Source organism: Linderina pennispora (assembly GCF_002104995.1).
Source record: "Linderina pennispora strain ATCC 12442 chromosome Unknown DL89scaffold_14, whole genome shotgun sequence".
Classification (NCBI taxonomy): Eukaryota; Fungi; Kickxellomycota; class Kickxellomycetes; order Kickxellales; family Kickxellaceae; genus Linderina; species Linderina pennispora.
In genome coordinates, this window is record NW_024468262.1 from 108,472 (window position 1) to 130,361 (window position 21,890).

A 21,890-nucleotide genomic window follows, 5' to 3' on the forward strand; every position below is an offset into this window, starting at 1 on the left:
TGTCCCTGGTATTGGATACCTTGAGGATTGTCGTCAGCTGCGGTTGTCAGTTCCGCTCAAATGATCTACTGGCAGGAATGGCATGTTTTCGATGATTTCTTCCACTGGAGAGCGCTCGTTAATCAAACCTGGTTGCTCGCTGATTTTATGTGTTTGGCTGTGTCCGATGCTGAGATGTGCTGTGTAGTGTTTAAATGTGGCTTTTGACGCTATTTGAAGGCGTTTCTTATACCTGTATGGTAATTTTAGTGCGTAGGTATCCTGATAAGCTTCTAATAGCGATAGACATATATGGATTAGGTCACAGGTAGCTGCCAGCTGATATTGCCACTAGGGAGCAAGAGTCCTGACTATTGATATTTTTGGTCTGATTGTCAGCAGTTTTAAGATCTTTATCCTTAACAACTGCATCACTGACTGGGTCCATACTGACTGGTAGTGCTATCTCTAATCTCAATATTGAATGGCATAGCATACTTAAAAGACGAAGCTTGCGCACTTTTGCAGTCAAAATTCTAGCTGTCTCCAGTCTTACGCATTCCTTGCCACTTCGTTGGCCCACCTTATACTATTAACAATCTGGCCAATGAGACATGTTTTGAAAATATTGCCTTATTCTTAAGAGGATATGGTCCTTGTTGACATTCGGGCAACCCCATGCCCTTCGCCACCATGTGCAGATCCAAATCCCCACCTGTATAAACATTGTGGGCCGGAACGGCCCTATCCTCCCTTTTTCTCCTCAGCAAATTTCCAGTCATATCCATTCCATAAAGCTCATAACTACTGGACTCTCTGAAGGTTAACACCTGTACAAATAATGAACGAGCTATCCAGTGAGTTAGAATAAACTGGCGGATACTCTCAATAAATAGCCCAACTTTTCTGCATGGTTGCCTTAGATAATAACACCGCTTATGTAGAAATTCAGCACAAACCCTGTCACATTCAGGAAAATTTCCGTGGAATGAGGGTCAGCTTTCATTAGAATGATGGAGGTACTGTCAACAATATAGTCGGGCAATAGGAAGAAGTGTGCTGGATGGACAAGCTGGCTGTGTCCAGCAACGACTGCCATAGAACTATCTGGGTAACCCGTTTCAGGATAATACCTTGATTCATCCGACGCAGGCACGATAAGCAATTTAAGGGGTTGATATAAGTATGTTAACGCAGCAGTTTTCCATGAGCGGCAGACTAGTGCAATTGAAAAAGCGGTTTAGCGCTGTAGGCCTTCCTTTTGTGACCTATCTTTTCCCTCTTACTTTTTTAACCTTTCACCATAGTTGATGCGGCCAAAGATAAAATTGAGAATGTCAGGCAAGGCGTTTTGCGCAGAGGATTGAACGGCGCAGATCAATATCTACGCTGATGCATCATATCACTGTTACATCATGGTATATAAAAAGAACATAATGAAAATACACTGTAAACCACTTGGGAAGGCACGTTTATCACTAGGCTCCCTGTCTCGAAATAGACAAGCAGCCCCCAGACGAGCCAATGTAGAGATCGGTCTACTTGTACAATGAAGGCAGGAAAGTACATAGTATGTCGCAGCCGAATCATTTAACGGTGTAGATCAATCTCCGTAGAACAAGGAGCAATGGGGCTGCCATCGTCCAGCGCTAGGCGCCATCTAATTAGGTGCTATGACGCTTCTCCAGGTGAGCAACTCCTAGAACAGATCTTTTCCTGTTCTGGTGGTTCCACCATGGAGCTTTACCCCATGGATCCTGCACATCCAAGTCCATCCACAACCCGTAGGATATCACCAAGGCATAGTCTACCGACCGTATTGGAAAGCTCGTCCATTTTCTCTCCGAGATCTCACCCGAATATGCCAAGATCTGAGCTAGCAGCAAGAATATGTCCAGCCGCCACATTAGGTCCAATGCTGCCATGAAGGGCGGCACACCACTCTCCAGCATCATCATTCAGGGGAACTGGTCCTCTTCTGAAATCTTTGACGAGCATTATCGCTTGAGCCGTCAGCTGTTAGTCAATCTGGTGCAGCTCATTTTCAAGGAAGCAGCCCCTAGACGAACCAATGTAGAGACTGACCTACGCCGTTCAATGATTCGGTTTGGACATAACATGTATGCTCCTACCCTCATTGTACAAGTAGACCAATCATCTTACATTTCCCGCCCGCCGCACCTGCTTGTTTATTTCGAGATAGCAAGTCCAGCGATGAGCACGGCCTCTCGAGCGGTTTTATAGGTAGTTTTTCAATGTTTTTTTGTCTTCACCATGATATAACAATGATATTATACAATCAGCGTAGAGATTGATCTGCGCTGTTCAATGGCCCTGGTGCTTGGATGCTCAATTAGTATATCAAATGCTGTGCCTGCCAATGTCCTCTCGCTGGGCGCCAGCTATGTGGCCCTACACTATTGCCTTCACCCGGTGTCAGCTGCCAGTCTAATTTCCGATCTGCCAGCCCAAATTAGGCAGGTTTATTTAAGGCACAAGGTGGACCCGACTGCGGTTGCTCAAGCAAAACTTTGACCAAGAGGGCTGAGCCAAAGCCTAGACGGGAGTGGGGGCAACGCAGCCACTTTTCAAGCTCAGCCGATACCGTGCCTCTTTTTCGCTCTCTTCACAGGCATTTTTATCATTTTCTTATCCTGGCAGAGTAGAAATGCAGTGCGACACACCGGTATATGAGAGCTTTGTCGACAACTTTCTCACGACGCAGGCCCGCGACGGACAGCAGCGGCCGGCAGTGACGATTGCTCGGAAATTCACAGACAGCTGGCCGCTTCCACCCAAGGGAGCGGACGCAAATGCGCAAAAGACGCAGGTCAGAATAGGGGTGCTGGACAGCTCGTTCAATCCCCCGCACTACTGCCACGGGGCATACCTGGAGTGCATGGGAACGCAGCGGCTGACGCGGTGCGATACACACGAGTCGCAGATACTGGGGCTTGACTCGTACCTTCTGCTTCTGGGCACCTGCGAACGCCGACAAGGAGCTGACGGGCCCATCGCTGGCGCAGCGTCTGCGCATGGTAGACATGCTGGCGACGACAGTAGCGTGCGACAAGTCGGCAGACACATGGCATGTGTGGATGTCGCAGACGCAATTCGACCGATCGAATTTGGACAACATTGCCATAGGCATGGTCAACTGCGCGCGGTTCGTCGACAAGTGCCAGGCAGTGCGCGAGCTGGTTGCGCGGCAGTGGCAGCAGGCGACTGGTGTGGAGGTCGAGGTGCTCAGCTACTTCACCATGGGGTGGGATACCCTGATCCGGTTCTTTGACCCCAAGTACTACAGCGACTTCCCCGCCGACATCGACCGATTCTTTGCGCTGGGCGGCCACATTGCGTTCTCGCGCCGCATTGGGTTCCCAGACAGCGATGTCGAGGAATTCTTTGCGCAACCCTGTATGGAAAAGTACGCGCCGCATATTGTCGAGCTGAAGCTGCCAAAGCGGGTCGAACATGTCAGTTCAACCGATGCCCGCCTAGCGATTCGGGACAGCACCGAGGGCGTCCAGGACCTGCCGCCGCGCATCCTCGAGTTTATCAACTACGAGCGCATGTACCGTGGGGTGGATCGGCGGAGAGCTCAGAAGTAGAACCGGGTTTAGTTTAAGCAATTGAGACACGATAAGAAAAATAGTGTTTGCTCTGGCTGTAGAGCAAGCTGTGAGTGAAAAACCTAAGCAGTCTTGGCATCGGTGCTGGTGCTGGCTGGGTCAGTAGGTGCTGCTACGCCAGCAGAGGCTGGGGGAGCCGAAGCAATGAATGGAGGTGGGCTCGGGAACTGGCCGAACTGGCCAGGGAAGGCGTTCGGGAACTGTGGTAGGGGTGGGGACTGCGGGTGGAAGTGGCCGTGAGGACCAGCCGGGCCAGCCTGTGGCGGCGGTGGCGGCGGTGGCGGAGCTGAAACGCCTGCAGTACCGGCATTGTCAAAAGGCGAGGGAGTCGCAGCCAGTGGGAGCAGCCGGTGTCTGGCCCAGCACCTGGTACGGGGTCTGCGGGTTCTCCCAGTGGAAGCTCCTCGACCCTAGCCAGCTTCCTGGTGAACCAGTCAAATGTGCGCTCGCCAACGCCCTAGATACCACCTCATGAAGCCGCCAGGCCGGTGGCAGCCGTTCTGGTATGCGTCAGGATTGTGGAAGCGGTCCATGTTGCGCTCGAACCACAGACTGTTCCTAGTCCACTCGTTGATGAGCTTTTCCTTCTCCATGGACAGCCATTGCTTCCACTGCTGGCGGGTCTGCTCGTCAGCCACCATAGTGCCGTAGTGCTGTTCGAGCTGCTGGAACCGGGCCTCGGCGAATTGGCGCGACGCGGCAAGGCGCTCGTCCATCATGCGCCGCCACTGCTTGCGCCGCTCGTCGGGCTCGGCAGACGACTGGGTGAGGCTGTGCGCGTTGTGTGTCCAGCCTGACGCCCGGCGCACGCCTGCAATGACGGTGCTTGTGAGCCAGAGCGTGACGCCAAAGAAGATGATCTTGCCCTTGAGTGAGCCGCGGCAGTGATGGCGGTACATGTGAGGTCCGAAACCGGGGTGGAAAGCGCCTATGGTAGATAACCTTGCTGATATTTTAAAAGCGTGCTTGGTGAAGGCAGAGAATAAGCCGTAGAGATGTCTTGAATAGTTGATGATGATGCTGGAACGACATTTGGGCATTTGCAAACCCTGGCTTTTATATTGGCAGATTTCTTGGCATTGCTGGAGCATTTTAGCTACCCACCAGCCTAGACATGCCACACTAATTTTCTGGTCAAAGCACAGATTATCGTAAAAAATACCACTGCTCTCTGAGCTGGTCTTGGCATAAATTTCCTGGCTTGATCGCACCTCTCCTCGCGTTTTTGAGCATTATCCCATACAAATGCTCATGCTTTTCTTTTCCACTCTATACTGCGGGCCGGAGTCGGCGAGTACAGGCAAGTAGCCCGTATGGTGCGAGTTCGGGTGCGTCGTAGTGTGTATGCTGATCACAGTAAGCATTTTGTGTGCAGTTTGGCACAGGCTAAATATTGCCAAGAAATATATAAATGAGCACTTTGGCTTGTTGGCGAAGTAAACCATCGCAGGTACAAAGACGGACGCAGCCTGCGCTTTAGACTCCAGCTGACTCGCTATTTATATGTATTAACTCATCCCTCCTAGAATCCTCTTTTGAATGCTAGGTTCTACTATAGCTGTATTCAAGTGAGCAATACTACGAACACCCATTCATTGGCATTAGTAAGGAATACGCATATCAGCAATGACTAGAAAGACGATTGAGACATGCTAGCAAGGAGTGTAGGGGGACAAGAACTAGAATGTGGTTGAGATCATTGGAAAGAGTCCATACGCAGAGTACGTGAGTTGGAGGCAGCCATAGAGAAAGAGCGCGCTGAGAACGCGGAGCTTTTGAGGAAGACAGAGGCGATGGAGCAGAAGCTTGCAGAGTGCGCACAGGTTCTCTGAGAACATCCAGAATCTGTCAAGAGCTCCCTCACTAGCAAGTGACATAAAACGAATGCTACGCCGTTTACAAACCACATATCTTCTCAACTTCGCACACAAATCCATATTAGTACATTTACATTGGCTGTCCATGGATCCTACCCAATCTTGCCGATAGGCCATATAATGAGGCGCATCATCCGCATCATCTATCCCACCTTAGTGACAGAAGGGTGTCGATGGCATGGGGAGTGCTGGGAGCTAGCAGCCCCGGTCACTGTATGCAAGAAATGGCACTCGTGGGTCCGACCCGCACTCTACGACGTGCTCCTGCTGGAATTTCAACCAGGTGGTGATTTCGATGTTGTCGGCCATGGCTCCAGCAGGTTGATATCCCACAAAAATACATTGGTTGCAACAGTGCTGATGCAGAGTACAAGGCATATAGTTGTCGAGAACAGTGGCCCTGGCTTCGTTGACACCCCTACTTACAGCTATGAATGAGATCTGGCTGAAGCAGGATGTATGGACTGGAGTCTGTGAGCGTAGGTTTGTTGAATCGATAGATAGCATCTTGGGTTGGGCAGCGGGCACTGACTTTTCCTTTGGAATTCGCCCAGTATATTGGCAGGTGTCTGGCCTGTTCTGATCATGATAGACCACCCACCGCTGATTGGCGGACTCTTCTACAGTAGATGCAGCTACCCACTTTCTAGTCTCCCGCATTGAACAATTACCAGCTTGGCCATGCCTGCAGTTGCTGCTGGTGCTGTCAATTTGTTCCCTGAGTTCTCTGCGGCCCAGCTCCAATCTCATCATGTACGCGATATCATAGCGAACGGCTTGTGGATCGAGTTTACCCCCACAGGGTCTCACTATCTATGTTGCTAGATCTGACAGTTTCCAGAAGCTGAAATGAATGTTTTTAGGTGGTTTTACCGGAGGCCCTGTTTGTGCATGGACAAAAATGCCTGGCCTGGTGTCTCCACAGCTGAGCTAGCTCCAGGCTTTCCTAATTGTGCGGAGTATATAGCGATTCCTATGATCATTTTCAAGTATTCGCCGCTGGTTTATGGCGCCATCTATGACTCCGCGCAGCTACTCCTGAATATCCGAGACCAGTGCCGCTTGGGTTAATCTATCAATATATGTATATAGACATAAGCCCATCCTGAACAATGGGAATGATGACTTCAAATAGCATAGTATACACATCACAATGCTCAGGTAGAATTCATGACTTTCGCAACATGCACAGCATCCTTTTTGGTAAGATTAATTGATATTCATCATCTATATATATCCTAGAGCAGTAAGATAGATCTGCATAGCAAAGCGAATACGATACTATGTGTCTTGAAATTCACAATAATCCAGGTGCCCTTCTCTTGAGGTCTATAATGTGTGTAGATGTTTTAACGTATATTCTGACAGTGGTACAAACTGTTAGTAGAATAAAGTGGAAAAGAAAGTGGATAACAGATATAAGCAGAAAACGTAGAAAAGGGACATGGGGTGTCCAGCTGGAAGCGCCCAGAGGTATGCTGGATGTTAACAGAACTATACCCTGGCAGATGAGGTATGAGGGATTGAAGCTACGGAAATATAAACTCGATATCTTGGCTCTTGCCAGTCTTAAGATGAGGCTGGATGTATTTACGCTCTGCTTTTACAACCATGAGCTGCGGCGCTCGTAGTATCAGCTGTCGAATAAACTCAGAGGCACTAGGATCGAAACCTCCAAATACTCGTTGATATGTGAACTTTTCAAGAGTTTGACTAATAGCGTGCAGTGATGTAGGTGTGTAGCTTTCTATCCCATTGCTGAGACGCTCCGCATAATATTCGCTTTTGTCATCCGAATCTTTGATAACGGTTAGAATTTTCAAATGTAGAAGATCCGGTAGAAATATTTCGAAAGAACTCCAATCGATTTGGGAGATGACAAGCTCAAGACGCAGGAGATTTGGCCAGTTTAGTTTTGTAGTAGGGAGCAGTGGGATCGAAATATCTGCAAACCGGACTTTGGAATACGTCTCGAATAGCTGAATATATGTGCTACCCCATGTGTCATGGTATCCGGAACTAAAGAGATGAGAAAATCCGAGGCTGAGCCTATCTACATGCTTCAGCGGCATCGAGTTTATAGACGGCAAATTCTCTAGCAGTTCAGTAATTAGCAGCGACCTGACTGCGATATTAGGAAACAAGTCATTAAAGTCGACGTGTGCATTGAATATATGAACAGCATCTATCGTATCTAGCTTAGGGAAGAGTAGCGTTTGCGGTCCATAAAAGGCTGGGAGGCGTGGGTGAGGATGGCAAAGGCTGCCCAGAGGTTTATTCTGAGATGGATTTTCAGAGCTTGTCAGCTCTTTGAACACTGTTGTATCGGTGGCGCTGCCAAGGAACTGCTGCCAAGTAAATAGCGACTCCAAGCAGATACGAAGTGTGAGGTTTCTGAGTGTTGGTGCAAAGAATGTTAGTAGGTGATAGCTGCGCATACCATATGTGTCGTCTAAATCCAGTGTTATAAGGTGTGGAAAATGTGTGGAGGTCAAGTGACGGTGTGTTTCTGTGTTCAGATATAGCCGTTTGTTGGAAAGCCTATTGTCAACCGCGTTTAAAACCGGGTTAGATATTCCATAGATGGTGGCAAGAGATGGTGCTAACCTCGATAGGTAGGAATGTATCATATTGGCGTGCTCTTTCTCTCCCAGCTCTGTGTGAAAGGTGTGGTTTCCATGAAAGATGACTTCTTTGAGTGATGGCCATGATGTTTCGCCAAACCCATTTCCATCTAAAAGAGTGTTGAGAGTAGGAAGGAGCTCGTCGTCGCCGTTGTATATGTATAGCTGCTTCACATGTCGAGCTCCACCCATGCCAACAACGGTCCTTTATGTTAGACATCCAACGTCTACGAGACTTTTGCAAACGAAACACTCTGTGTACGAGATTAAATTTGCCTGCAGGCGGTTCATCAGAAAGACGAGTAACGATGTAGATTGTGCGTAGAATGTAAGGCACCAAGTATTCCATCCATTGGCGAGAGACAAGAGCGTATCGAATAGCCGTCTGGTGATCTTCGTACAGCATATAGAAATCAGAATATGGCGAGGGTCTGTCGGAATAAAGCCTGAGGTCGCCTACAAGGTAGCCAAGAATCCGGTCAAGTATCGTGCCACCAGTCAGGTGATCAAGAGTAAGCGTGTTCTTGGTCATAGTTAAAATAAACAGTGCGTTATAAGGAAAATAGTGGAACCAAGGAGCATATAGGCAAAGCCCTCCTGTTGCTCCAACCATGATGGATTTTTCGCGGATGTTTTGATTCTCATTTTTGCACATTGTGCCAAAAATAGCCATGCAACTATGGTAGAACACTCTTGATCAGCACTCTGCACCACTACGATTTTGTGCTTAGGATGTCAATAAATGTACAAATATCAAATCTGCCATTATCCTGGACTTATCCGCATTCGGACAATGCACATCTTGTCTACGAAACAGAAACACATGTGTCGTGGGAAGCAGCTTCGACATCCACTGTACATATGCTACCCGAAAAGGTCGTACTGGTAGCAAGCGGGTCGCAGCACAGCCACCAGGTGGGTCTATAAATAAGGCCAAGTAGCCCACTCGTTTCCAGTCCCTGGCTTACAACCTCGGGACGTTTTCCACTCAATATATTCTCGTATACCACTATATTTTCGCACATCATTTATTATATGATACTGAGCATATAATGAGCATATAGCAAAATGCAATACGCCAATGTGGGGTTTGAACTGCGCTGTCCAATGTAGGAAACAAAACATATAATTTGTACCTAGTGCGGCATCTGTTACCAATAAACAAACAACCTGCTAAATTTCTATAGTTTTGTAAACTCTAAGATCTGGATAAGACATTCTACTCCTTGCGGTGGGCAACAGTCGGCGAGTACTGTCCGGTAGCAAGCAGAACGACATCCGACACGACGCAACGCTGATGCCTCGACGCCGCAAACACAACGGCCTCGGCCACATCATCCCCGGTCATCGGCTCAATGCCGCGGTAGACATTGTCAGCCTTCTCTTTATCGCCATAGTTCCTGATAATCGAGAACTCGGTCTCCACCATGCCCGGATTAATCTCAGTGACCTTGATCGGCACATCCAGGGTCTCGGCACGCAAGGACTGTGCAATCGCATGCACAGCATACTTGGATGCACAGTAAATGCTGCCGGTCGGGTAGGCAGTCAGGCCGGCAATCGACCCCATCATAATGACATGGCCGGAGCCGCGCGCCCGCATCCCGCGCACCACCGCCCGCGTCACATACAATAGACCCTTGACGTTTGTGTCCAGGACAGTATCGATCGACTCGTCGGTCACCGAGACCACCGGGTCCGTACCCAGCGCCAATCCTGCGTTGTTCACCAGCACATCGATTGCAGAGAATTCCGCAGGGAGCTCAGACACAACCCGGTCGACGTCCGCACGGTTGCGCACGTCTAGTTCGGCAGTGTGCACTTGCACTTGCGGGTACTTGGAGCGGATCTCTGCGGCCAAAGCAGCCAGACGGTCGGTGCGACGCGCAGTCAGAATCAGGTTCGAACCGACTTCGGCGAATAGGCGCGCGCAGCTGGCGCCAATGCCCGAGCTGGCGCCAGTGACCATGACAGTCTTACCCTTCAGACGATCAAACATAATTGTACTGGTATTACAGTATTGAAGAGGAAAAATAGAATAAAATGAAGAAACCAGGAGAAAAGAGAAAGTCGATGACAAATCTTTTTTATGAGGGCCTGAGTTTCCCACAGTTTCAGATTTCCCGGTCCCGGACTAGGGGGAGATCACTCGTCGCGGTTCAATGACACGACGGTAACGGAAATGTCGTCGCGGAAGCGACGCGAGTGCGGCGGGGGAATGGCCAGCAGGCGGCGAATCACATGGTCGCCGCGACGGCCCAGACGGTCGGTCGACAGAGCCGTGCGTATCAAATGCGTAGCAGCGTTGTCGTCTGGAGCGCTCTTCCCCTCATACCACTGGGCCACGGTCTCGACGACCTCAGCGTCCGACAGCTGGTCATACAGCCCATCCGAAGCAATGACGATGAAACGGTCCGTCTCCGCCAGCTTATGACGCACAATAACCGGCCGCGCAGTCACATACGGGGGTGTGGTCAGGCCCGGCGGTGTGGTCGCATAGCGGTGGCCGCGGGCATGCAGAACCGGGAACAAATCCTGCTGCGTCTCCAATGCCCATTTGTACCGCGAGTCGCCAAACGCGCGTGTCGGCATCAGACCGCCCAGCACGCGGCTCTTCTGCAAAACCACTTCCCCGGGGTGCTCGCGCGACAGCCGCGCCCGCTCCTGCGCATTGTCGGCGGTCTGGTCCTCGCTCAGCCGCACCGCCCGCCACCGCCCGTCGGCCAGACGCACGCCCAGCAGTGCGCGGCTGTCGCCAGTATTGGCCACCACCACCTCATTGGAGTCCACCACGGCCACCAGCCCACAGCTGCCCGACACTGCCGGGCCTAGAAGCGCGTCGATGCGCGCCAAATCCTGCGACCGGCGGAACTCGGCCAGCGCATCCTGCACCAGCTCCCGGTCCATATTAATGAAGGTCGCCGTCAGCGCCAGCGCCGTGTGGTCCCAGCCGCGCCCAGCCTCCTTCTGCAGCTGCCGCACGGTGCTGGCCAGTGCCGAGACATCCTGATCGTCCGACTCCGCCGCTGCCAGTGCCATCGACCGGTTCAGCATTGGCGCCAGGCGCTGCGCAAGCTGCTCAGCGCACATGTACCCAGCGTGGCCATCGAAGACGCCAAACATCAGGCGGTCGGGGCCCAGCTCCGACCACGCCAAGTAGTCCTCAATCGGACTATTCGATGCTACCTGGTTCGTATCCACACGCACGCGCTGGCCCTTCCCGCCAGCGCACCACGATTTCTCTTGCGCATGCAGGATTGCATCTACCTCCTCCTCTGTCAGTAGCCCCAGCTTGCGCGCCGCCTCGCGCCGCTCTGCCCGCGTCAGCTTGTCCAGCTCCTGACGAGCTGCCTCCCGCTTCCGCTCCACCGACTGCAAGGTTTCTGTGGCTTGCGGTGGCAGAGTCACGGAGGGGGCTGACACAGCTGTGCTAGGCTCCGATTGCCGCAGACTGAACGTGTAGCTAGCCACGCCCAGAAGCGTCAGCACACCGCCGATGGCAAATGTCAGCGAGCGCTTGTTGGATGTCGGCGGCACGTCGTCTTTATCGGCCGCCTTGGTCTCCTTGGGCTTCTGCGAGCTGAACCCGCGCCGGTGCGTCAAGTTGCGAGTAGCCAAATTCATCCTGTGTGCTGCCTGGAGTCGGGTGGTGTATGTGTGCAGACCAAAGCCTCTGTGTCCGAGACCGCGTACTAGCAAATGTGCTTGCATTCGTGTCAAATAAGAAAAGAGTATGGAAAAAATTTTATCAAGCAGAAAGCAGGCTTGTCACTGTAAATGACGAAACTCGCCACTGCTTTGAAATGACCCAAGGCGGATAGTAATTTTTTTTTCCAGATCAAGAACTTTTTTTCTTCTTCCTCCCCCACCCTTCAATACCTTTGTCTCAATTCACAACAACCCGCAATGCCGCCGACAAGGATAGCAGCAACGCCCAAAAAGAAGAAGGCACCTGAGGTCGTCGTCTTCGACGCCAGTGGCCTGGCTCCCAAGCCAGCAGCCAGCAAGCTTGAGTACAAAAGCTTCATGTCGTCGAAGATCGCCAAGCTCACCGCCTCCGCCAGCGCAGCGGCAAACCCCAAATCCACCAAGGAGCTGAAGCAAGAGGCCGAGGACCGCGCCAACGACCGCGAGCTGAAGGCCCTGTTGGAGGGCAAAGTAATGATCGAGCAGCTGCACGAATCGCAGCTGTCCGGCAAGGACCGGCTTAAATACAACGCGCAAAAGCTGGAGCGCCTGGGCATGAAGAAAAAGACCAAAGAGAAGATGCCGGCCAACCGCTGGTTCATGGTCGACGAGAACCGCAAAATGCGCGCCAAAAAGTCCATCGAGGATGCGAAGAACCGCGGCATCCTGAATCACTCAATGAAGCGCGAATTGGAGGTCCTGCATACGGGCAGGGCCTCGGAGGGGAAGCAGAGGAAGCGCGAGCGTGGTCCGAGGCTCGATGGCGGGAGGGTCAGGGACGGCGTCTTGCATGTTGCGCAGAGCCAGATCGACAGAATCAATGGCGGTGCGGCCACCCGCATTGCGAAGCGAAAGAGCTCCCATGGCCGCAAAAAGCGGTGAGGATTATTTGGCTTCTATTGCATCCAAACGGGCACATCGATTTTATTTTCTACACTTTTCGCCTATTGTGAATGCAATTATGAATGCAAAAGCCCTTGGCCAATCTTGGCTATTGTAATGTGCCTGAATAGTGGGACATAATGGTCGGTTTGCTTATATGCAAAATAAGATCACGCGCGGAATGGCCCTTCTCTCACCCGAGAAATCTGCAGACTGCCAACCTGTCGCATTGCCCAATTGCCTATTGTGTGAAGCCCATCCCAGGACCATGCTCCCTCGGCGTATTTAATACAAAAAGCCAGTGCAGCGCCCACCAGAGCTCTTTTTTCATTAAATGCTCTTATCTTCGTCTCCTCACCTCTCCTCTACAGTTCCATTTATTACACAATGTCGGAACCAATCCCCAATACTTCGACCACCACGACTGCAGCAGAACCCAGCTATGTCCGGGCAGCAAAATCCGTCGAACTCAAGGACTCGCAGTCAACAATAACTGATAATATCCAAGTGAACACCAAGGGTCTCAAAGCAACCATCACCGAGGCAGTCGAAGACGACTCGCACAAGCCAACCCTGGCCCGCCTTGTGGCCATCATGGTGTCACTCTCGCTGGCCTCGTTCCTGGCTGGCCTGGACACCAGCATCCTGGGCTCGGCGCTGCCGGCCATCAGCAACAGCTTCGACGGGCTCTCGCAGGTAGCGTGGATCTCGGCCGCCTACATTTTGACATTCACCTCGCTGCAGCCAATCGTGTCCAAGGTGTCAGAGATCTTTGGCCGGCTGCCGGTGTTGGTGGCAGCGCTGCTAGTGTTCTGTGCGGGCTCGGCAGTGTGCGGCGCCGCCTCGTCAGTCACGATGCTGATAGCCGGGCGGGCGCTGGCCGGAATGGGTGGCTGCGGATTGGTGACGATGGTGCAGGTGGTCATTATCGACGTTCTGCCGCTGCGCGAGCGCGGCATCTACATGAGCTTCACTAATCTGGCCAGCACCGCAGCGGTGGCAGCCGGTCCTTTGATGGGCGGGGCAATCACCGACCACTGGCTGTGGCGCTGGTGCTTCTATCTGAACATTCCAATCTGCGCCCTAATTCTGGTGGTCTCAATTCTGTCGGTGCGCACGGCGCCAGCCCAGGGCACTGTGCGCGACAAGCTTAAGCGCGTGGACCTGCCAGGAGCTCTGTTGCTGCTGGCTGGCCTGGTACTGCTGATCCTGGGGCTGAACTGGGGCGGGAAGGACTATTCGTGGAAATCGCCCGCAGTCATCACCACACTGGTGCTCGGCCCGCTGCTCCTAGTGGGTTTTGTATGTGTTGAGCGCTGGGTGGCCAAGGAGCCGATCATCCACCTACGTTTGTTCACCAGCCACAGCACGCTGCCGATTCTGGTGGCCCAGTTCTTCCTGGGTATCGGCATCATCTTCACCACCTTCTACATGCCCATTTATTTCACAGTGGTACGCGGCACCAGCAGCACAATCGCCGGTGTCTACATCTTGCCCTACCTGGTAGGCATGCTGGCCACCGGCCTGGTCATGGGCCAGATCATTGCACGGTTCAACACCTACCGCCCATTCATCTGGACCGGTTTGGCTGGCATGACCATAGTCTCGGGGCTGTTTAGCCTGATAACTTCGTCGACGTCAATCGCTGTAGTGCTGGTATTAATGGGCGCATTCGGCGTGTTCTCCGGCATGGGTCTGATGCCATTGATGATTGCCATTCAGGCTACCTGCCTGCCCAAGGACGCCGGCATGGCGGCAACCCTGGCACTGTTCTTGCGGAACATCGGCCAGATCGTCGGTATTGCGATTAATGGCGCCGTGTTGAACAACCAGCTGGTCAAGCATCTGGGCAAAATTGCCCTGGAGTTTCCCATGCATGCAGACACCGTGCGCTCAGCGCTGGATAATGGATCGTTGGCGTGGAACAGTGGGCTGCCGGAAGACGTGAAAGTGGCGATTCGCGAGGCGTACGCAAAGTCCCTGAAGGCCACCTATGCGGCCAATGCGCCGTTTGTCGGCATTGCCTTTTTGCTGTGTCTGCTGATTAAGCACAAGTCGTTGGGCAACCGCGCAAAGTCCTTTAGGAAGAAAAACAAGGTGTCGCCTGCGTAGACCAACAAAAGATGATATGTCATGTACAAAAAATTAGTTATTTTTTGATGTTAATACAGCTTTGTGAATGAAAGAGACTAGGACATATGTTAGCTCATTTAAAATACAGCAAACTACTGTTTCTGCATAGACACGATACTGCTGGTTCCTGACACTTTGTGATAGGCACATATTAAGCTAATCGTGGTGATTTCCCAAAATGATAATATATGAACAAGCATTTTTACTGTCCTCTATCTCTGTCCTTCGGGATGCAGAATCTTCTCCAGCCGCTGTTTTAGCGTAAACTGTGCGTACTGCGGCGGCGCGCCTCCCAAAACCTTAACACACCCCAGTTCCAGCTGAAATACCCCAAGTGGCATAAGCTTTCCGCCCGAAACCATCACCTTGGTCCCAATTGGCAACTCCACATGTAGCTGCTCTATCTTGGCCATTTCCACAGCCGAAAACCTCGTCCTGCCATCTGTCAGCATAAGCTTCAGCATTCCGCGCGGGAGCTTAGGCTCCTGATCCACTGGTTCCACGGGCTCCGCCGCTTCGCCCGTATTGGCTTCTTCGTCCTCGTCCAAGGGCGGCAGATAGCTCGGCCGCATCCCACGCACCTCATAGTCCTCTTTGGCGCGCACAGCCTCGAGCATGGCGAACTTGCTCACGCCAATGTCCATGATTTCTTGAATCTGCAAAAATGCGCCTGGCGGGTTTAGGAACTGCCTGGCTTGCAAATCAGCGGAAAGTGTGGCCTGGCAGGACTCACCGATCTCGGAGTTCAGCAGTTGTTCAACAACTAGTCGGATCTGTGCCTCGATATGCAGATTGCTAGTGCCCGCCATGTCATTGTTGATATGGTGCAAACAGTGGGTCAGCCAGCTTGGGTTCAGCTGCACACCGTATCGCCGCTTAATTGCGTCAGTCACTGATGCTCTGTCGATCATATTAGCTTAATGTGGTAGGAGAATAAAGCAACAGTATATGGAAATACTCTATTTTTATGACTCAGACTATGTACTCAATTGTTACGGGTAATCGTTTGTGGGTACGCTCTTCAACAAACCACAGTTTCAATGAAGTTCATTAATAGATACTAGAAATATCTGCTCGCGATGCGAGCTCGGCTGCTAGTCAGCATGGGTTGACACGTCGATAAGGGCATCACGGCGAACCGGTCATTTGAACGTGTCGGATGGCTGTTGGTGCAATGTCGATTATGGACATCTCCCATCTTGATTGCCTGCTCAGCGCAGACGTTTCAGGGCTGGTTCGCTGCTGCTGGCAGCAGAATCACCTGCAGCTGGTCCACGCCTCTTGTGCGGGTTCTTTGTTGCAGGGGTGGTGCCAGAAGCATCGGCAGCAATGGCCGTAGGGCGACAGAAGCGTTCAGGAATATCGCCTGAATCACAGAGTGACTGGAAAATGAGTCTGAAGTTTAGAACTGCTGCGAGATCGCGGTTCAAGAGCCGAGACGAATAGGCCCGCCTGTATTGTGCCATGGCCCGCTTACATGACTCGCTTGTACAGCGGAGAAGGCCATGGCACTTCACAGTTGGGTTCTTCGATCTCTGGTAGGGCCGTGGGTTGGGAACATGCCGGAATATCTGCAGTGACTTTTCGCAGCAGAACGGGCACATCGACGATGTCCGGAATTCGTCGATCAGATAGACTTCAAAGCCATGGTGCTTGAACTTGTCGCGCCATCCCTTGCCACGAATCGGCGCATGGTGTCGGGCCATTGGCGCACTCCAATTGCCCATGATCAGCACTGGATCTGGACCGAACTTGCTCCGGAGTTTTGCGGCAAGCCTGTGGTCTGCACGGGCCTGGTTCATGAATGAATCAAGGCGCAGCTTGCGGTGAAGCGGGTACACCCTGGGACTGGTACTGACACCTGGATGGGCCTTCCAGCGCCTTTGGTGCTGCTTGTTTGACTTAGTGAGTTGCTGCTCTGGTAACCTTCGCGCTGTCATCGTGCTGGCATAAAACGGTGCTAGGACACACCGCACAGATGCACGGGCAGCAATGTAGGCACGGAATTTTGCTGGGTTAAGGGTCCGGCAGCAGTGCTTGGAAAGCTCTGCCTCTGCTCTGCGGACAGCATCTTCTGGGACTTGATCCTTTGTAGCCCGACGAATCCTGTCATAGTGGCGCAGCTTGAGCTCCTTATTGCGCTGCTGCCGTGTGTAGCGGTAGAGCATTCTCTCACCCTCTTTCCCATTGCTGCTATTTTCGTGCATCATGTATAGCAAATCGCCCCGACCTGGATCGATGAATACACAGCGACCTTTCAGATTCTGCAGCTCTGGCTGTGGGATCTGGTGGATATAGCGACAGTCAGCTATAGTATTGCCTCCCACAGCATCACCTCCTGCAACATCGCCTGTAGCATCGCCTGTAGCATCGCCTCCCACAGCATCGCCTGTAGCATCGCCTCCCACAGCATCGCCTGTAGCATCGCCTCCCGCAGCATCGCCTCCTGCACCATCAGCATCTACTGCACCATCAGCCTTGGATATCTTGTCTTGCAACAAAATGCATATCGTTACACCATCTGTTGTCGCCATTCCGTGGAATTTTCTATCACCATGCGCCTTAAATGGCTTTGATGTTAGATCTGCGACCCGGCCCCACACATCCCACATAGGTTGTGTGATCCCTTGGACCGGGTCGTGTGCACAGACTGGGGGTGCTGGTGCATATGCACTGTTAAGTGCTGCAACAGTGTCTGCTGCTGCCGCCGATGCAGCAGCAAGTGAATCAGCTGCTACTGCTGCAGTTGCTGCAGTAGCCTCTGTTGCATCCGATGGCATCTTCGCTGCTTCGCGTGCAGCCTTCTTGGCCAACTTTTCGCCCCTTTCTGCTGCTTTCCTTGCCTCTGTTGCTGCCCTCTTTGCTGCGTTGATCTTGGTAACCTCCTCAAGTGTTTTCGAAATAAACACCTGCTTGATTATTTGCTTGTCCAAACGCACATGGCCTGGGATCCATGATGTCCGCAGAGGCAAGCATTGGGGAGGAGACTTGCCAAGCTGCTCATTCTCAATAAGCTGGCATAGGCGAATGTATGCACGCAGATGCTTAAGTGGATTTACCTTGGCATCATAGTATCGGCTGTCTTTAGCGAATCTGTACTTGGCATCATAGGCATTAAGGACTGGTGCCAGCTTGTTGTAGATTGCAAGCATCGGTGGGGTGAGCACATTGAGATCAGGGTGCCTAGAGGCAACTGCCTGGCGGAGCTTCTGTGCAGGCGTATAAATATACACTTGACATGCATTATTGAACTCAGCCTTAGACACATTGCCCATTGTACTGTGCAGTGTGTTTTTGCGGCTGCGAATATCAATCAATTTGGCCAGAATCCGCTGTAGGCAAGTGCCATAGTGCAACATAATGTTGTTCTTGTATGCTGTCATCAGCTCGGTATCCACGTATGTTGCTACTTGATTCATTTCACGCACGCCATGTAGCTCAATATCGCCATTATGCAATAGATAATCATAAATATGGTATCTAACTACATCACCGAAATCTGCGCTCGACAGTTCTGACTTGTCCTTCCGGTTGACGAAATCCTTGGCAGATATGACAGTCTTCGCCTTCAGGTTGCGATAAATGAATAAATAAATAAAACGAAAAAAACCCTTTTTCACAAATGTTGCTGGGTCAAAAGCATCCCTGTCAGCTAGCTGATGGAGTAGTATCCATCGTGCAAGCATGTATGTATGCTCTTTGATGGTATTAACGCTGTGTACAAATTGCTCTAGGCGGGGCAACATAGAATCACGGAAGCCAATACCACCAAGTGATGTCTTTATGACAGTAGTGCTGCGGGTAATATTCATTTGAGAAATTTGGTAGGCAAAGTAAGAAGAGAAATGATGCTGTTCAGTTTTGCTGTATTGCGTATGCATAGCATTAAGAACTTTTTATTAATAATGATCTGGCTTGCATGGTTCTTGGGGCCCTTAGCATTGATACAGTCTCTTGAATCAGTCTATACAGACTGGGTCCATTGTGGCCCAAATACTACTGCTTACGCATGTTCATAAGACAAATTAATTTGTAAAATAAACCCACAAATATTGCATGACTGCTAGAAGAGCTATATGGCCTTATTCAATAGATGCTCATAAATAAACATCCTAAGAGTGTTGCGCAGCCGGTGATGACCACCATGATGACATCATGGAAGTTATCGGGCCGACCGACAATGAGAGCAGCTCTTGCGCTGAACCAATGGAGATATCTAGTGGAGACCTATGACCACTACAATAACAACTCGTCACCCTGGTTTCACCGATGAGGTCAGATGCCGCACAAGATCAAGGAGTTTACAGAGCAACCCACCCAAACTCGTGTTGAAGCTTAAGAGTTTTTTTAACCAATTAAATAATTTCTAGCGGACGGTCGGACACTTTTTGGACTATAAAATCTTATATAAAGGTAGGTAAAGATAAAGATAAAGATATTAGTAAAGCGAATATAGATTAGCGCTGGAATATTTTTCTGAATGCGGAGCATCAGCATGTCACTCAGGATGATGGTCATATCACTAAATAGCGATAGGTGTGGCAAAGAAAGTTTTGCCACGATGCCCCCAATAAACTAGCAGCGAGTGTCATGCGCTTATTTCGAGTGATACTACATATCAAACACATATTTAAAAGAGCTGCAACGTCTCCACATCATGATAGGCATGTACATAGGTCCAGCCGGAGCACTCCAGTTGAACATGGGCTACACCTGAAGAGTAACTTAGACAGCAAAGCTCCAGCAAGATCCTGGGGGGTCAAGAGCCGCTCCAGCATGTTGGCACAAGCTACCATATGCTATTCATCAAGTGAAACCAGTGTCTCTTGACACTGACTCTAGCCCTAGTCATAGAATGGAACGGTTTTGCCTCTGCCGATATGCAGAAGCAATTTTTGAACTCTGAGAACTCGCGGGCACTTTAGCTCTTGATATACTAATTGGGTACTGTCCATATTCATGCAGCTCATTAAAATGGGTGCACGTACAGTCTAGACCTGGTATCATGACATTTCATAAACCATGGTCTAATGCCGGAATACGAAGTGTGGTCGTACACAGGGCCGACACCGAAATCGCTCATATGACAGGAAATATAAAGACAATAGCTCTTGATGTAGCTTGCGCATGGTTCCCAAGGGCTGCTACCAAAGGGTGCAGTCCGTGCTGAAGCGGATTTATCTCGGCAAAGGATATTATTTGTTAAGCCACACCTAGAGTTCTACAAACTCCAAACCCAGCGATTGATCTAGGAAGCGGATCAGCCCTTATGGCTCAGCGGCAGAGCGTCTGTCTCGTAAACAGAAGGTCCTGAGTTCAATTCTCAGTGAGGGCACTCTTTTTATTCCAGTTTTGGCCATGCGGTTTGTAAATCACTTTTTGTTTTCAACACTTTTATTCTGTGTTGCGTTCTGAGTTTTTGGCAAGAATTGGAATGTGGAGTTTGTTTAAAGAAGGAAAGTAACCGACAGCGTTGCCGCCCTTGGATTGATATAGGTGTACTGAGTAGCAGGTGTGAGAAATTTATTTGTAGACGTTAAGACGAAGCGTACAGATATGTAGCTGAACATTTTGGGCTTTCATATTTTGGCTGTTGCCAGGGACTCGGGTCGTTTTCGTATATGGTATGAGACGGTTGGCTATCTACAGGTTGCATGTGAATTTCTCGTATTGTTTCTGCATTTAGAGACACCATATTCCGTATTGGCACCACTAGAACAGTATTTGGACAAATAAGCGAATTTTTAATGTGAAATACACACAAAACAGAGTCAGTCTAAAAATTGTACAATGTCTAATCTAATTTTTGATATGCGGCTGGTCAAAGTCGTCAAACAGGCTCTCGCGCTTGGCAAGGATGCGGTCGCTGAAGTGGTGGTTTGTGTCTCTGTGCAGGGCCTCATCAGCGCGCACAGCCAGGACCACATCGCGCAGCCTGGCATCGGGCCTCAGGTTCCAGTACGCAATGGCGACCTCGGGCGCTTGCACGTTCTCGATCCGGCCCGCATCAATTTCGTTGATAAAGTGTGTGTACGAGGTGACAGCCTCCTCCTCCAAATATCCCACGACGCGGTGCGCAGTGCGGGGGCTGACCATGTAGAGCAGAGAGAAGACCGCAAAGAAGCCGGTCTGGACCGTGGCAATCAAGGCGCGCTCCCAGAGCACAGGCTTGCCGACCTCCATCCATGTCATCAGGTGCATGCGCTCGTTCTCGGCTTCATGCAGCAGATGGCCAATCCACCCGCCGTCGTGCCGCATGCCCTGCAGCGACTTGATGTGGCGAATCAAGGCGCCAACCATGCCAGGCACAGCAGCGACGACCTCGAGCATGACCGAGCGGTGCAGGTACTTGTTGCGGAAGAAGATGTCGGTGGGCTTGCGTGCGTTTTTGACAAACCACAGCGCTATTTTATCGCTGATCAGATCTGGAATGCGGTGCTTGGTAGTGCCGACATCGAGGGACTCAAGCTCGTTCGAGTTCCACTTGTGGTCCATGATTTCGGGCCGCATGGGCTTCGGGTCGACTGGGACGCGCAGCTCGTCAGGCATCGCAGAGAAGACCATGGCGGTGCGCGGCTCAGGCTTCTTCTCCATGGCCTTCTTTGCAAGTTTCACCGGAGCAGTGTCCTTGGCGGTGTTCTCGACGGCACCAGCAGTAGCTGAGGTGGAGGAGGCACGGGTTTTGTTCTGGTGCTCAGACTTCAGCGCTTTGGAGATGTACTCTTGTACACGCAGAGTGGTCTTGATGCCAAAGGCGCGACGCTGGATGCCATAGGCGAGCGAGGCAGTTGCGGGCGAGTGTTTAATAGTGCTGAGGGTATAGAGCATGGTTTAAAAGGAATATTTGTTGGTGGGTTGTGGTGTATGGACAAGAAACCCCAATGGTCCTGCTGCGGTTGCTAATATACCCTGCATTCGACTAGTGTCGTCACCGGGAATGCATGCACGGATGTTATTTTTGGGGAATGGGGGGCGGTATCGAGATAATAGCACGCGGGGCGAGACGTGCTGGCCATCTAGGCCACAAAGTGTCTCCGTTATCGTCCGCGCCCATCTATTTGACCACCAATCCCGGC

General features: G+C 51.1%; 10 protein-coding genes and 1 non-coding gene across 11 annotated transcripts; 4 read left to right on the top strand and 7 right to left on the bottom strand.

Annotated features, from left to right (window-relative positions):
* Nucleotides 1-1,559: 1,559 nt before the first annotated feature.
* DL89DRAFT_269773 (uncharacterized protein) lies at nucleotides 1,560-2,056 on the bottom strand. Its single transcript, XM_040888423.1, has one exon. The coding sequence runs from the start codon at nucleotides 1,902-1,904 to the stop codon at nucleotides 1,644-1,646; it is 261 nt and encodes an 86-aa protein (XP_040740695.1). The 5' UTR covers nucleotides 1,905-2,056; the 3' UTR covers nucleotides 1,560-1,643.
* A 501-nt stretch (nucleotides 2,057-2,557) lies between these two features.
* On the top strand, nucleotides 2,558-3,759 carry DL89DRAFT_269774 (uncharacterized protein). Its single transcript, XM_040888424.1, has 2 exons — nucleotides 2,558-3,017; nucleotides 3,040-3,759. Exons 1-2 carry the CDS (start codon nucleotides 2,648-2,650, stop codon nucleotides 3,588-3,590), a joined length of 921 nt encoding a protein of 306 aa, XP_040740696.1. The 5' UTR covers nucleotides 2,558-2,647; the 3' UTR covers nucleotides 3,591-3,759.
* A 191-nt stretch (nucleotides 3,760-3,950) lies between these two features.
* DL89DRAFT_59135 (uncharacterized protein) lies at nucleotides 3,951-4,758 on the bottom strand. Its single transcript, XM_040891845.1, has one exon. It carries the CDS (start codon nucleotides 4,700-4,702, stop codon nucleotides 4,046-4,048), a length of 657 nt encoding a protein of 218 aa, XP_040740697.1. The 5' UTR covers nucleotides 4,703-4,758; the 3' UTR covers nucleotides 3,951-4,045.
* A 2,037-nt stretch (nucleotides 4,759-6,795) lies between these two features.
* DL89DRAFT_269776 (uncharacterized protein) lies at nucleotides 6,796-8,678 on the bottom strand. Its single transcript, XM_040888425.1, has 2 exons — nucleotides 8,349-8,678; nucleotides 6,796-8,317 (listed from the first exon to the last, which is right to left on the bottom strand). Exons 1-2 carry the CDS (start codon nucleotides 8,642-8,644, stop codon nucleotides 7,018-7,020), a joined length of 1,596 nt encoding a protein of 531 aa, XP_040740698.1. The 5' UTR covers nucleotides 8,645-8,678; the 3' UTR covers nucleotides 6,796-7,017.
* Nucleotides 8,679-9,230: 552 nt separating this feature from the next.
* On the bottom strand, nucleotides 9,231-10,196 carry DL89DRAFT_305270 (NAD(P)-binding protein). The gene has a single exon (XM_040890890.1). It carries the CDS (start codon nucleotides 10,109-10,111, stop codon nucleotides 9,332-9,334), a length of 780 nt encoding a protein of 259 aa, XP_040740699.1. The 5' UTR covers nucleotides 10,112-10,196; the 3' UTR covers nucleotides 9,231-9,331.
* Nucleotides 10,197-10,257: 61 nt separating this feature from the next.
* DL89DRAFT_295125 (protein serine/threonine phosphatase 2C) lies at nucleotides 10,258-11,736 on the bottom strand (the record flags this gene model as incomplete). The annotated part of the gene is made up of 1 exon (XM_040890602.1): nucleotides 10,258-11,736. One exon carries the CDS (start codon nucleotides 11,734-11,736, stop codon nucleotides 10,258-10,260), a length of 1,479 nt encoding a protein of 492 aa, XP_040740700.1.
* Nucleotides 11,737-11,943: 207 nt separating this feature from the next.
* On the top strand, nucleotides 11,944-12,753 carry DL89DRAFT_269778 (uncharacterized protein). Its single transcript, XM_040888426.1, has one exon. It carries the CDS (start codon nucleotides 12,019-12,021, stop codon nucleotides 12,679-12,681), a length of 663 nt encoding a protein of 220 aa, XP_040740701.1. The 5' UTR covers nucleotides 11,944-12,018; the 3' UTR covers nucleotides 12,682-12,753.
* A 272-nt stretch (nucleotides 12,754-13,025) lies between these two features.
* On the top strand, nucleotides 13,026-14,874 carry DL89DRAFT_269779 (MFS general substrate transporter). The gene has a single exon (XM_040888427.1). It carries the CDS (start codon nucleotides 13,069-13,071, stop codon nucleotides 14,791-14,793), a length of 1,725 nt encoding a protein of 574 aa, XP_040740702.1. The 5' UTR covers nucleotides 13,026-13,068; the 3' UTR covers nucleotides 14,794-14,874.
* Nucleotides 14,873-15,749, bottom strand: DL89DRAFT_269780 (uncharacterized protein). The gene has a single exon (XM_040888428.1). It carries the CDS (start codon nucleotides 15,723-15,725, stop codon nucleotides 15,027-15,029), a length of 699 nt encoding a protein of 232 aa, XP_040740703.1. The 5' UTR covers nucleotides 15,726-15,749; the 3' UTR covers nucleotides 14,873-15,026.
* A 4,328-nt stretch (nucleotides 15,750-20,077) lies between these two features.
* On the top strand, nucleotides 20,078-20,149 carry DL89DRAFT_t124. Its single transcript has one exon. It is a non-coding gene; the product is annotated as a tRNA-Thr (tRNA).
* A 464-nt stretch (nucleotides 20,150-20,613) lies between these two features.
* DL89DRAFT_275762 (alternative oxidase) lies at nucleotides 20,614-21,324 on the bottom strand (the record flags this gene model as incomplete). The annotated part of the gene is made up of 1 exon (XM_040889352.1): nucleotides 20,614-21,324. The coding sequence occupies one exon, from the start codon at nucleotides 21,322-21,324 to the stop codon at nucleotides 20,614-20,616; it is 711 nt and encodes a 236-aa protein (XP_040740704.1).
* Nucleotides 21,325-21,890: the final 566 nt, after the last annotated feature.

What these genes read in the sequence shown, in the direction of transcription:
- DL89DRAFT_269774 (XM_040888424.1), top strand. Translation starts at nt 2,648, where the DNA reads ATGCAGTGCGACACACCGGTATATGAGAGCTTTGTCGACAACTTTCTC.
- DL89DRAFT_269773 (XM_040888423.1), bottom strand. Translation starts at nt 1,904, where the DNA reads ATGGCAGCATTGGACCTAATGTGGCGGCTGGACATATTCTTGCTGCTA.
- DL89DRAFT_269778 (XM_040888426.1), top strand. Translation starts at nt 12,019, where the DNA reads ATGCCGCCGACAAGGATAGCAGCAACGCCCAAAAAGAAGAAGGCACCT.
- DL89DRAFT_269780 (XM_040888428.1), bottom strand. Translation starts at nt 15,725, where the DNA reads ATGATCGACAGAGCATCAGTGACTGACGCAATTAAGCGGCGATACGGT.
- DL89DRAFT_269779 (XM_040888427.1), top strand. Translation starts at nt 13,069, where the DNA reads ATGTCGGAACCAATCCCCAATACTTCGACCACCACGACTGCAGCAGAA.
- DL89DRAFT_305270 (XM_040890890.1), bottom strand. Translation starts at nt 10,111, where the DNA reads ATGTTTGATCGTCTGAAGGGTAAGACTGTCATGGTCACTGGCGCCAGC.
- DL89DRAFT_59135 (XM_040891845.1), bottom strand. Translation starts at nt 4,702, where the DNA reads ATGCTCCAGCAATGCCAAGAAATCTGCCAATATAAAAGCCAGGGTTTG.
- DL89DRAFT_269776 (XM_040888425.1), bottom strand. Translation starts at nt 8,644, where the DNA reads ATGACCAAGAACACGCTTACTCTTGATCACCTGACTGGTGGCACGATA. An exon ending in AGAGTGTTTCGTTTGCAAAA is followed by an intron (nt 8,318 to 8,348) that starts GTCTCGTAGACG and finishes TCTAACATAAAG; the next exon opens with GACCGTTGTTGGCATGGGTG.